Consider the following 13,954-nt stretch of genomic DNA (forward strand, 5'->3'; position numbering starts at 1 on the left):
TTTCTATTCTGATAGCAGTAAGGAATTTAGGGATTTCTCTTGGGACGGCATTAGGGATTTAGGGACATGATTTCGTGTATGCTCTGCTTTTTTTAGTTGCAGGATGTAATTTTTGTCTGGCCAATTTTGTACAATTTCTTTGATGGGTCAAATCTCATTTACTTAGGACATGTAGGGTATTTAAAATTACCTTTAAGGGAAAATAAGTCTAAAATTATCTAAAATTGACATTCTTGCAAGGTAAAAAAAAAAAAAGGTGACATTTTTGTAATTGCAAAGCCAAAAGTTGACTATTTTGATAATTTCCTTATTTATGATTATGTATTAAAATTTGATACATGGAATGGTTGAGGAGATATAGACATAACGACATGTGCATTCTATCAGCCACATCATCAATTTCGTTATAGATTTGAGATGAAAGTTATGTTAGTGAATAACGTACAACGTTTTTCAAAATTTAGTGATCAAAATTTGATATATTAAACTTTGTTGAATAATTGAAAATATAGATATAAATTTAGTGACCATTGTAAAAATTAACTCCTTTCGTTTTAAAATTTGAACAGGATTCACTACACATTATTTCCCAATAAAAAAAAAAAGCCCCGCATCCTGAATGTCTAGTCCAATTGTGTCCGAATTTACTTGGATGATAAACCAGAAGGAAGAATGCCATTCTTCCAGATTAGTCAGACAAAGCTAAGCCCCGCATCCTGAATGTCTAGTCCAATTGTGTCCGAATTTACTTGGATGATAAACCAGAAGGAAGAATGCCATTCTTCCAGATTAGTCAGACAAAGCTTTGAACACCCTAATCCTATAAAATAAAAATAAAATAAAAAATAAAGCCTCTTTTGATCGAGTTCTGAATTCCCCTTTTCCTGTCTTTGCTTGGTTTCTTTTATCCAAACGAATAAGCATCCCTTTGATTGATTTATTTCAAAATGTTGAATATACAGTTAAGTCAAGTTTAATCATCAATGAAAATGGGATGCGGGGCCATTCAGATGTGGACTTTGAGTGGTTTAGTTGGTGCTTTTCTCGATCTTGCTATAGCCTACTTGTTGCTGTGTGCATCAGCTGTGGCCTATTTAGCAACAAAATTTCTTGAATTTTTTGGATTGTGCTTACCATGCCCTTGTAATGGCCTGTTTTTCACTACTCCAAATAGGAATCACTGCTTGCAACAGCTATTAGTTGATTTCCCAACTCAAACAGTAACTAATGTCCAACTTTCTGTGAAGCAAAAGTTCCCTTTCAATGATTCCATCTGGGCAAATAATCAAAAGGGTAAAGTTAATAATGATAATATTATGGGTATTCTTGAAATGGAAGGTGAGACATCGGGGAGTTCAGTATCAGATACAAGGAGGTCAGGGAATGTACCCAGGAGGCTGCCGAATTGGAGGAATGATGGGTCTAACATGAAGGGGAAAAGGGTAGTAGGTTCTACTAGAAGAGGTGGATTGAGGCGGCGTCGAAGAGGGGTTATTGATGGTGGGAATTTTTCTTCGGTTTCGTCCTATGATCCTTCGCTGTGTGTAGAGGTGCAAGATGGTGCTGTTCCTATATCTCCTTCTAGCATCAACATGAGAGGGAATGAATTGAGTGAAGGTATCTCATTGCCTATTGATAATGAAGATGATGCTCATAACATAGAATGTGAGTTCTCTTGGTCCCTGAATTCCGTTTCAGCTTGTATTCTTTTTATCAGATACATCTGTAGCCATTTTATTTCTAGCGCATCTTATGTTGCAATTTATTATAGATTCAATACATGTATTTGGTAGCTCTAATAGGATCCCCCCCCTCCCCCCCCTGGGGCATTAACTGGAGATATAGATTCGGAAGCTGCAAGATTACCATTGTAATATTTTTTTTCTTCTCATAATGAAAACCGGTTGAACACCCTAATCCTATAAAATAAAAATAAAATAAAAAATAAAGCCTCTTTTGATCGAGTTCTGAATTCCCCTTTTCCTGTCTTTGCTTGGTTTCTTTTATCCAAACGAATAAGCATCCCTTTGATTGATTTATTTCAAATGTTGAGTATACAGTTAAGTCAAGTTTAATCATCAATGAAAATGGGATGCGGGGCCATTCAGATGTGGACTTTGAGTGGTTTAGTTGGTGCTTTTCTCGATCTTGCTATAGCCTACTTGTTGCTGTGTGCATCAGCTGTGGCCTATTTAGCAACAAAATTTCTTGAATTTTTTGGATTGTGCTTACCATGCCCTTGTAATGGCCTGTTTTTCACTACTCCAAATAGGAATCACTGCTTGCAACAGCTATTAGTTGATTTCCCAACTCAAACAGTAACTAATGTCCAACTTTCTGTGAAGCAAAAGTTCCCTTTCAATGATTCCATCTGGGCAAATAATCAAAAGGGTAAAGTTAATAATGATAATATTATGGGTATTCTTGAAATGGAAGGTGAGACATCGGGGAGTTCAGTATCAGATACAAGGAGGTCAGGGAATGTACCCAGGAGGCTGCCGAATTGGAGGAATGATGGGTCTAACATGAAGGGGAAAAGGGTAGTAGGTTCTACTAGAAGAGGTGGATTGAGGCGGCGTCGAAGAGGGGTTATTGATGGTGGGAATTTTTCTTCGGTTTCGTCCTATGATCCTTCGCTGTGTGTAGAGGTGCAAGATGGTGCTGTTCCTATATCTCCTTCTAGCATCAACATGAGAGGGAATGAATTGAGTGAAGGTATCTCATTGCCTATTGATAATGAAGATGATGCTCATAACATAGAATGTGAGTTCTCTTGGTCCCTGAATTCCGTTTCAGCTTGTATTCTTTTTATCAGATACATCTGTAGCCATTTTATTTCTAGCGCATCTTATGTTGCAATTTATTATAGATTCAATACATGTATTTGGTAGCTCTAATAGGATCCCCCCCCTCCCCCCCCTGGGGCATTAACTGGGGGGGGGGGGGGGGGGGGGGGGGCATTAACTGGAGATATAGATTCGGAAACTGCAAGATTATCATTGTAATATTTTTGTTCTTCTCATAATGAAAACCGGCACATGGACATAGCTCATGTAGCTATAGTGTTGGGAGTGAACTACTATAAGTCTGTTTTTCTTTTGTGTGTGTGTGTGGATCTGGTTTTGTTTTACTTAATATTGCTTTGATAATTGGAATTAGGGCTTAACTCCTAACAAATACATTTTTTTTTTCTGGAGAGAATATCTACTTTGGTAGCATTTCTTTATTGAACAAAGCCATCACTTTTTTGTTCTTGAGTTAATTGACAAGTGAACACATCTTTATTAGTAATTTCGTGTAAGTTGAGTTTGGTCTTTCATCTAGAGCTTTATTTGTCTCCTGTAACCATGTCAAACCATCTTAAAAGAATTATCATCTGTAAAAACCGTTTTCATTATTTCACAAGTTGAATGTCATTTGATTCTAAAGAACTCCTTTTAGCTCTGGTGCCCTCTGGTTTTGAAAGAAAATCCAATGTTTGACCTTGTACACATGGAAATTTCGCTCCCTTGTCTCTTATGAGAGTGGAAACGATCCACATAATTTAGAAATATCCCGTTTGGTAGCAATTTTTCCCCCAAAAAAATCATTTTTTCAACTGTTATTTCACTATTCCACCCATCATTTTTTACTTCTTCGATTACAGGTGGGACCCACTTTCTCTCTAACACTCAAAAAATCAATTCTCAAAATTACTACCGAACATGGCCATAATCTTTATATTCAAAATCGATATAAAACTGAAAGATAATAGGAATATGGCCATGATTTGTTGGTTTTCATGCTACTAAATATGTTATTATGTTGTCTTTTTTTGAAAAGAGAAAATAAATGAATTTTGTACTTGAAGAAGTTGTCAGCACATCTCAAGATACGTTGCAATATTGTGAAAATAGCAAGTATTCAACTCTAGGACTTACAAATTAAGAGCATCTTTGCAAAGCTTAAATTATAATTTAAGATGATAAACATACTTTTTATCCACATTCTGTAGGATCCAAAATTTACTACCATTTATTATTCTCACATTCTGAGGGTTGATCGGAAACAGAAATCGCGTCGGGGGCAATTTCGTCATTTTTCGCGACTGTGTCGGAATGAGCTAAAATTTGACTGGTTGTTCGGAAATTAAAAATCACGCCGGGGGCAATTTCGTCATTTTTTGCGACTGTGTCGGTATGGGCAAAAAATTGACAGGTTGATCGGGAATAAAAATCGCGTCGGGGGTAATTTCGTCCTTTTTCAAAACTGTGTCAGTATAGGCTAAAATTTGATAGGTTGATCGGAAACAAAAATCGCGGGGGGGGGGGGGGGGGGGGGGGTATTTTGGGTCCAGGCAAGACATATTTCCAACTTCCTAAATAGACATCCCACTAATTTATCCTCTATTGGTACTGCCTTCACTTGCTGGCATATATATATATATATATATGCATTATTTTTTTTTTTTCATTTAACTCCATCATTTTACCAAATCCATTTTAATGCCTTCATTCTTTGCTATATTTGTCCTATATATGTCCTTTAACTGCCCGGCACCCTGTATCACAAAGTATAGCAAAGAAGAAGTCATTCATAATTTCAGAAGGAATAAGCTTCAGGATTTTGTACATTGAACAGAAATTAAATGAAGACCAGTTTGTAAGTGTTAAATAAGATTGTGAAAGTGTAAAACAATATGAATGAACATGCTTGCATGCCTCAGATCGGAAAATAATGTCTTGCATATTAGCAAGAATGAAGCTGGAGGAATCATATGATCAATGTGTATGGATCTTGAATATCAGTGCGTAATTTTTTTCAAAGAGTAGTTTGGCCATTATGTTTTTTTAAGTCCCAATGGAGCTCTTAGCAACAGAGGCCATCTTCAGTGTGTGAATAACAAAGTTGATGCAGTTTGCAATGTAACATTTTGTAACACAAAGTTTTCGCTCCTCTCTAACCTGTTAATTTGTGTTTTAGCATTTTCCAATAAATTCTTTGTAATCTCTGTTTGTTTCTAGCCTTAAAAGATTACTTGCAGCTTTGCTTTTCAATCAGGAAATTTTAATACATGCATTGACACTGTATTATGAATTGATTTTTTGAAATCTTTGAAGTCTTGAAAATGGAAATGAACTTAAAGGATCGAAGTGTTCAGTATTGTCTGTAATTATGGTTCACACATGCTAACATTACATCTTATCTATGAACTTAGTTGATGAGAAGGCTCCCACAATCATGGGATTGAGGCCGGGGGTTTCTGACAGCATTCAATTGAATAAATTCCCTGGTGAAGATATGCACATGAAGGAAAATATACTATTAGTTGAAGATCTAAAAGAAAATGGCCAAGGGGACCTGGGTTCCAATGGAGATGAGAAAAATGCAATAAGATTCCTGAAACTGGCACTTGAAGAGGAGCATGCTTCTGGTTTGGCTCTTTACCATGAGCTTGAAAAGGAAAGAAGTGCTGCTGCAACTGCTGCAGATGAGGCTATGGCTATGATTCTGCGCCTACAGGAGGAGAAGGCAGCCATAGAAATGGAAGCTCGGCAGTACCAGAGGATATTAGAAGAAAAATCTGCTTATGATGCTGAAGAAATGAACATCCTCAAAGAAATCATGGTAAGAAGAGAGAGGGAGAAGCTCTTTTTGGAAAAGGAAGTTGAAATGTATAGGCAGATGAATTGTCTTGGAGACAAACAAATAGCTTATGATGGCGGGGAGAAATATGATCTGCAACTACCTGTTGATTCTTTGATTGATCCAAACGAGGATCCTGTTCTGATGCTACACGAGCTTAGCGCGTCTATTGATAAGAAGGTAATGATAGAAAACAAAGGTTCAGATGATAGTGTATCTATTGATAAGCAGAATTGTGCACTAGTTATTGGAAATGAATCCCCAGTTCAAGGATCGTGTGGAAATGCTAACTTCCAGAAACAAGAGGACTTAGGCAGACTACCTTTGCAGATGTCAATATGCAGTAGTGATAGCACTGTGGAGCTTCAGGAGAAAGAGATGATATCCGTAGATGATAACTTGTACGTGCCGCCAAGGGACCCTCAAGGAATTAATTTTCCTGAGAAAACTATCCTTTTAGTAGGGAAAGTGCATGAGGGAACTGCGAGCTTCAACCTAGGCCAAAATAAGATTCACACTAGTAATGGAACTGAGACAGGTGATTTATATGATGCTCCACATTTGAAGCAGCATAGGAAAGATGCACATCATGGATTTCATAATTCAGGTAATTTAGTTTTTGATAATGACCCTCATGTCTATGATGTTGATGTCATTGGAAATGGATCGAACTTACGTAGCTACGTAAATGGAAGCAAAGGTGAGAAGTTTTTGGTCACTGATACGTCAGAAGCTAATAGGAAAAGTGATGTTCCCTTGGAGGCCTCGGTTGCAAAGAGGGTTGTTGCTATCACCAACTGTCCTGGCACTAGTGGTTTGAAGACTGAAATAGACAGTAAGAGAAGCAGTTCAGACATAACTAGCGGTCTTCCACCAATGGGCCCAAGGTGCAAACCTTTTCTTTCGGATATGCGGAGGAGTTCCATGTCTCCATTGGATACTGAAAGGTTAAAAATCGAGAGTGAAATTATTAGGCTTCAAGAAAGATTAAGAACTGTGCAGGAAGGGAGAGAGAAACTTAGCATATCAGTTGAATATCGTGAAAGGGAAAGAGTACAGATGGAACTTTTGGAGAATTTAGCACGCCAGCTTCATGAGATTCAGCAGCTAACAGAGCCAGGAAAGGCTGTGCATCAGGCTTCTCTGCCCCCTCCATCCTCTAAGGTATAGCATTTGTATTTCACCTTTGTTTGCTTTATCTGTTTAAAACATCAGATGCATAGTTGGATCGTGTCTGCTCTTCAAGATTTGGGGCTCTTCCATGATTTCTTCTAACTTCTCTACAGAGTATTAAAAATTGCCTAATGTTAAATTACAATTTTTACATCTGGTTAATCTTTTTGAAAACTTTGACCGTTAGGAGGATTCGGGATCCCTCATCTCTGTATTTTTCTCTTTCATGTTTAATTCCATGACATTAAAGACTACATTATTCATGAGACGTTCTTAGTGGTTGCATCTTTACTTGTCCATTGGCATTCACCCTAGTAGCTTTGGTCACCACCTTCCGCAGGTTTTGATTTGCCTTTTCTTTTGCCCTTTTGTTCTCCCATTGATTCTTAGATTGAGTTTTTCTCTTTCCACTCCTGATTTGCTTTCACCAAAATGCCCTCCTTACACTTATTGATTGAGTTTTTTATCTCTTTACGCAAGTGTGAACAGTGAAACCGTTGAAATATCTTGTAAATAGTGAAACCTCTGTTATTTTCATCGATCAATATTACACCCTGACACCTCCTTTAATAGTATACAAAAGATATTAAGGGCCTATTTGAGCCACATTATTCCAAAAAAATGCATTCTTAAACAGTGATTTGACATTATTTCAATCATATATTCTTCAATAAAATAATATTACACGCAAATCAAAAACTTTTTCTTATTTTTTAACCACACATTTCCCATCAATACACTATTCAAAAATGCATTATTACCAAAATAATGTGGCTCAAACACCTCCTAAAAAAGGAAAATAATATATCTAAGATTGTTAAGGAATCTCCTATATAATCAATCTTAATTATAATAATTACTAGTTACTAAAATATACAAAGATACTTAAGGTAGGGAGAATATTTCCATATTCTTGAGATACTCCACCTCAAGTTGGGTTATAAATGTTGATCATATCCAACTTGTGAATGAAATCATCGAATTTATGTCAAGGTAGTTATTTGTTGAAGATATTTGCAGTTTGTTCTTGTGTGGAACATACGTTATGCAAATAATCTCATCTTCTACCTTTTCTTTGATAAAATGTTTGGTTCGATCATGTGGAATTGGGTTGAGAGAAATGTTGATAGTGGCTTTGTTATAGTAGTATAGTTTGATTGGGAACTTATTGTAACATGAAACTCTTCTAAAAGTTTCTTCAACCACAATCCTGTACACATTCCTTGTGCTACCGCTCTAAAATCTGCTTCAGTACTACTTCTGGCGACTGCATTTGCTTCTTGCTTCTCCATGTTACCATAGCCATACATAGGTGCAATATTCGGTAGTCGATCTTCTATCTTTTGTGGAACCTGCCCAATCGGTGCGAAAACTTCTACATCTTTTCTTTCACTTTACTTGAAGAATAGTCCTTGCCCCAAGGATCTCTTCAAGTATCTGAGTATCTTGTAGTCTAATTCTAAATGAACTTCCTTTAGTTTGTGCATATGTTAGCTCACCATACTAACTGTAATTGTGATATCTGGTCTAGTGTGTGACAAGTAGATTAATTTACCTAATTGATGGTATCTATGTATGTCCAATGAGTTGCCTACATTCTCAATTTTCTTTCCTACTTCAATTGGTGTATCACTTGGTTTGCATCCAAACATTCCAATTTCGCTAACGAGGTCAAGGACATATTTTCTTTGCGAGACGCTGATGTCCGTTTTTGACCTTGCCACTTTCATACCTAAGAAGTGTCGTATTTGTCCCAGATTTTTTACTTCGAATTTAGTGGCTAGACCATTCTTTAGTTTCTCCATTTCTACTATATTGTCTCTCGTCAAAATTATATCATCAACATATACAATCAAGATTGTTTTGGTCCAATCATCATATTGTTTAAAGAACATAGTGTGATCTGATTGTACCTATTGATATCCTTGCCTCTTCAGTACCTTTGCAAATTTGTCATACCATGCTCTAGATAACTGCTTGAGTCCATATAAAGACTTCTTGAGCTTGCAGACTCAATTCCTCTCGTTTACCGTGCAAAAACGTGGTGGTATTGTCATGTAGACTTCTTCTTCCAATTCTCCATTTAAAAATGCATTTTTTTATGTTTAGTTATTGGAGGGGCAAGTTTAAGTTTGCTGCTAACAAGAGAAGTACATAGATTGTATTCAATTTTGCCAACAGGTGCAAATGTCTCCGTGTAATCAATCTCATAGGTTTGTGTGTATCCCTTTGCAACTAATTGAGCATTATATCGTTCTCGTGTCCCATTAGTTTTATATTTTAAGTTGACGACCCATTTGCATCCTACAAGCTTTTTTTCCTTTTGGCAAATCTATTACTTCCCAAGTATCATTTTTCCAACGCTCGCATTTCCTCTATTACCACTTCTTTCCATTTTGGAATTTCCAAAGCTTCCTAAATATTCTTTGGAATTGTAGTATTGTTAAGATGAGATGTGAAGCTACGAAATCCTATAGAACTTGGAGATATGGTGACGTGTACATGACCGAGTTTGTTTTCTAAGGGCAATAGGTAGGTTAATGTCTGAATATGTCTGGAGCTATCACTGGGTCCGACTCTCTTGGTGCTTCGGGTGTGAAGTTTTCCTTATGCCTTTCTTTTGGTCTCCTTAAGTAAACAAGTATTCTCTTGTCACTCTGTTTTTCTGTATCTCTTCCTAAATTCAAGTTTTCTCTTGTAAATGGCATAAAAGAGCTAGGAGGTATGATGGGAGAGCTAGGTGGTGTGACAAGTAAAGGTAGAAGGTCTAAGTGCAGGTATCGATCTTCACTTAAATTTTCCCCCTGAAGGGAGGTTTTGTTCAAATATGAAGTATTTTTGAAGCATGTGATGTCGAGGCTAACAATGACTTTCTTTGTGTAAGGGTCATAACATTTGTATCCTTTCTGAGTAGGAGAGTACCCGATGAGGACACATTTAATTGCTCGAGAATCTAGTTTATTTTTGTGATTGTCGTGAATATGGGCGAAAACAGTATAACTAACACTTTGAGGGACATGTTTGAGCCGAGCCGAGAGTTCGAAAAGAATTTTTGAAATGTTGTAAGAGGTGATTCGAAGTTTAAGGTACTGTTGGGCATTCGGTTGATCACATAAGTAGAGGTTAAGAGAGCATCTCTCCAGAATACTTTTGGCATATTTGTAATAAATATTAAAGCTCGAGCAATATCTAAAAGATGTCTATTTTTTTATTTAACAATCCCATTTGGTTGGGGAGTTTCAACGCAAGAGTTTTGATGCATTATTCCATTTGCTAGGAGAAAATCTCCCAAGTTTTTGTTGTACTTTGTGCCATTATCGGTGCCCAAAATTTGAACCTGTGTTTAGAATTGGATTTGTATCATGGGGTGGAAATTAATATACACGGATTGTACATCAAAATTTTCTTTCAAGAGATACCCAACAAAGTCGAGTGTGATCCTTAATGAATTTAACGAACCAATTCGTATGAGTTCGATTAGGAATCCGTGAAAGTGGATCATAGTGAATGGTTTTGATGGTTTATACATAGATTTTGGGAATGATGTTCGTTGGTGTTTAGCAAGTTCACAGAATTAACATTGAAATTTGTCGGGCTTTTTATCTAAGGACATGGTCGGGAATACATGTTTCAAATATTGAAAATTGGGATGTCCCATTCTAAAATGCTATAACAAGACTTCATTATCATTAGAAAGAGATGTATAATCACAAATGACAATTCGATGTTGCTTACTCATATCAACCTCGTCAAAGTAGAGAAGTCCCTCACATTCCTTCACACTGCCAATAGTCGTTTCCAATGATCGATTCTGAAAAACACAATGAGAAAGGAGGAATTTAGCAGTGCAATTAGAATTCTTTGTCAACTGACTTATAGATAATAAATTACAGGACAAATTAGGGACAAGAAGGATTGATCCTATGGAGTCAGAGATTCGAAAGCTCCCTTTCTAGCAATAGGTGAGAGTGAGCCATCTGTAATTTTAACTCTAATGTTACCCGCACATGTTGAATATGAGGAAAATAGATTGTAGGAGCCTGTCATGTGATCGGATACTCTTGAGTTGATGATCTAAGGAGTTTTAAATTTGATGATATCTTTAAGGCTCGTAAAAACTTACCTCTATGGGCTAGCGAGGAATCTGCCCATGTGTTACACGTTTTGAATATAGGCCCAATTTCCAGGCTATTATTACTCATGTTTCCAGGCCTATTACTGAAACTTGATCCATTAAAAACATCTCCAACCGGTCCAATATTTTGAGAGTAGCCCATGTTACCTGGCCCAACTTTAGCACATTTTGGCGCAAATTTTGGAGGCCCAGATTTCTTAGTTACAAAGGCTGACATCTATTCGTCTTTTCCACTGTTCAGCATCACATGCCTCCGACTCTTTTCATGGTGAATTTCTAAGAACTGTTGAGGTTGCCCCATATTAGTTGTGGATGGGGTTGGTATTCAGTTTATAAGCATGAGGGAAAACCCACCTCTTGAGCTAGCTTTTGGGGATGAGGGAGGCCCAATATCACCCAATGGTATCAGAGCCCGATTTATCAACAAATCTCCAACCCAACAATTACAGAGATACAGGTTTATGTGAGGGGGAGATGGGTTCGGTCTCCTGCAGGGCCCGATGTGTGTGGGTGGAGACATGCTTCGTCTCTCGCAAAGCCCGATGTGTGAGGGGAAAATTGTTAAGTTTGTCCCATATTGGTTGTGGCTGGGGTTAGTATTCAGTTTATAAGTGTGAGGGAAAACTCACCTCTTGAGTTAGCTTTTGGGGGTGAGGGAGGCTCAATACCACTCAACACTTGTATTAGAGCTCTGTTTATTAACAAGCCTCCGACCCAACAATCACAAAGATACGGGTTTGTGTGAGGGGGAGAGGGGTTTGGTCTCCCGTAGGGCTCGATATGTGTGGGGGGAGACATGTTTGGTCTCCCGCAAAGCCCGGTGTGTGAGGGTGTCACTGGTTAAGTATCCTTCCTTTGACGTCGTCCAAATTCCCGTGGAGCCCCGCCAAAAATTCAAACATCCGTTCAATCTCCCTTTTCTTTTAGTATCGCGCGCAATCCCTAAGGTAGTCCCACTCTTCTTTCGTACTCAAGTCGAGCACTTGTTATAGTGCCATCGTCTCCATGTAGTACTTAGTGACTTCCCTTTCTTCTTGCTTTATTTGCCACAATTTTGTCTTGATTTCGAAATTTGGTAGGCATTTTAAGAATCGGATTATGTTTTTCGAACAGCATCCCAAACACCTTTGTAGTTGGTAAGAATAGATATGTTCTTCTGATGGAAGGAATTATGGAGTTCACGAGCCACGCAGTTGCCAATGATTTTCCTGATTTCCATCTTTGCAAGCTGACACATTTGGTGGAGGCAGGCTTCTTCTGTCTCCAATCAAGTATCACAATTTTCCTTCTAGTGATCGATGGATTGGGCTCATTCTCTGAAGTTTTTCTGGCTTAATTTTTCCGACGTGAGTTGGAACGACGAATTGTCAATTCCCTCGGAACCTACTATTAGACGGCTTCTATTTCTCCATCGTGTGATTCTGTGGTCATTGACCCCTTGCCATTGTCCTTGGTTTCTGTCATTATGCTGGGTTATTGCTCTTGCTCTAATATCATGTGAACAGTGGAACGGTAGAAATATTTTGTAAATAGTGACCTCTGTTATTTTCATTGTTCAATATTACACCATAATACCTCCTTTAATAGTATACAAAAGATATTAAAAAAGGAAAATAATATATTTAAAACTGTTAAGGAGTCTTCTACAATTAATCTTAATTATGGTAATTACTAGTTACTAAAACATACAAAGATACTTAAGGTCGGGAGAATATTTCCATATTCTCGAGATTTCAACAGAAAGTTTGCCTATGCATTTACTAAATTAACCTTGAAGAATCCTTATTCAATGTACATAAGAAGCGTTCTTTTCATGAACTACACTTAAATCTATGTTCGTTTATCCGAAGTTACTAAAGTCATTTCTCGCTGGCCACTGTTGGCCTGTGCATCCCTACCGCCGCAACTCGAGTATACAATCACACAACTTCCAGCTTGTTTCAAGTACTGGTCAATCTCAAGCTTCTAGGCCGCTAACCCCACTATCTTAAATTTCCGCTGTTATGAGTTTTGCAAGCAACTTAGGGCGAGTTCATTTTCATTTTATCAATGGCTTGGCAAGCTCAAAATTTTTATAAACGGGTGATTGCAAGACTGGAACCTAGATCTTTTGCTGCTATGATACCATGTGGAAAAATATAATATAATTCCATAAAATAAAAACATTTCTAGGTTGCACTTTGCATACAAGAAACCTAATTAGCTCCTATAATTTATCTCCTGTATTCGCTCTAAGGATTAAGCTTTATAATCATCTCCTACTACTATGGTAATAACAACTCCTAGAATTATGATAATACAACTAAGCAATTGGCATCTAAGTTTATGTTAATTACAACTGCTTTTCACTGAACAAGATATTGGAATTGCAGAGTGAAATACAAGGGACTTTCACTAGTAGAATTTTGAAGGAACAAAAGTGGGATGCAGTTGCAGGTAGTAAGTTGATGTGGATTGAGATGGCTAGTTGAATTAGCAACTTAAAAGATGAGGTATTGAAAATGACTAGTGGTGGTGTGGTCACATAAAAAAGGAAATATAATAGTCGCAAAGAAGCTTCATATAGCTGTTAAGGTTAAAAGAGAACGATACAAAGTGTACAGTAATATGACAATGCTAAGGATTTTGACTACTTAAACAGGAACTGAAGAGGGTGATTTGGGTCACAGTTGGATAATCATGAGAGGGACTATAGGTTAAGGAAAATAGAAACAAATATATTTATTAATGTGAGAGGGCAGTGAAGGAAGTTCTATGTTGGGTGCTTGAGAAAAAAATTATTTAGATAGATCAATATTGTCAATGATATGTATGGTAGAGCTATAAGCAATTATAGCTGTGGAGTTCAATCAACTTAGAAGTAGAGGATTTCTAATTACTATAGGCTTCTATTAAGGTTTTACTGTAATTCCTTGTCATTTTGTGTTAGTCCTGGATGACTTTATGAAAGATGACTAAGATTAGGTCTTAGTGTCTGTTATTCGTCGATGAGATTAGGAGGGAATAAACTGTAAATCTGAG

General features: G+C 37.3%; 1 protein-coding gene across 2 annotated transcripts; it reads left to right on the forward strand.

The window, feature by feature from the left end:
• The first annotated feature begins 834 nt into the window (after positions 1–834).
• On the forward strand, positions 835–7,409 carry LOC111403582. Of its 2 annotated transcripts, none has more exons than XM_023032145.1 (2): positions 835–1,665; positions 5,198–7,409. In XM_023032145.1, exons 1-2 carry the CDS (start codon positions 984–986, stop codon positions 6,793–6,795), a joined length of 2,280 nt encoding a protein of 759 aa, XP_022887913.1. In that variant the 5' UTR covers positions 835–983; the 3' UTR covers positions 6,796–7,409. The 2 variants fall into 2 exon arrangements, with proteins under 2 accessions (XP_022887913.1, XP_022887912.1); XM_023032144.1 differs by lacking the exon at positions 835–1,665 and adding an exon at positions 1,944–2,763 and having other exon boundaries at positions 5,198–7,407.
• The last annotated feature ends 6,545 nt before the right edge of the window (positions 7,410–13,954 follow it).

Source organism: Olea europaea, chromosome 11 (genome assembly GCF_002742605.1).
Source record: "Olea europaea var. sylvestris chromosome 11, O_europaea_v1, whole genome shotgun sequence".
Taxonomy (NCBI): Eukaryota; Viridiplantae; Streptophyta; class Magnoliopsida; order Lamiales; family Oleaceae; genus Olea; species Olea europaea.

Bases quoted from the DNA above. Each gene is read 5' to 3' on its own strand.
- LOC111403582 (XM_023032145.1), top strand. From the start codon at position 984: ATGAAAATGGGATGCGGGGCCATTCAGATGTGGACTTTGAGTGGTTTA. The intron at 1,666-5,197 runs GTGAGTTCTCTT...CTATGAACTTAG, and splicing joins TGATGCTCATAACATAGAAT to TTGATGAGAAGGCTCCCACA.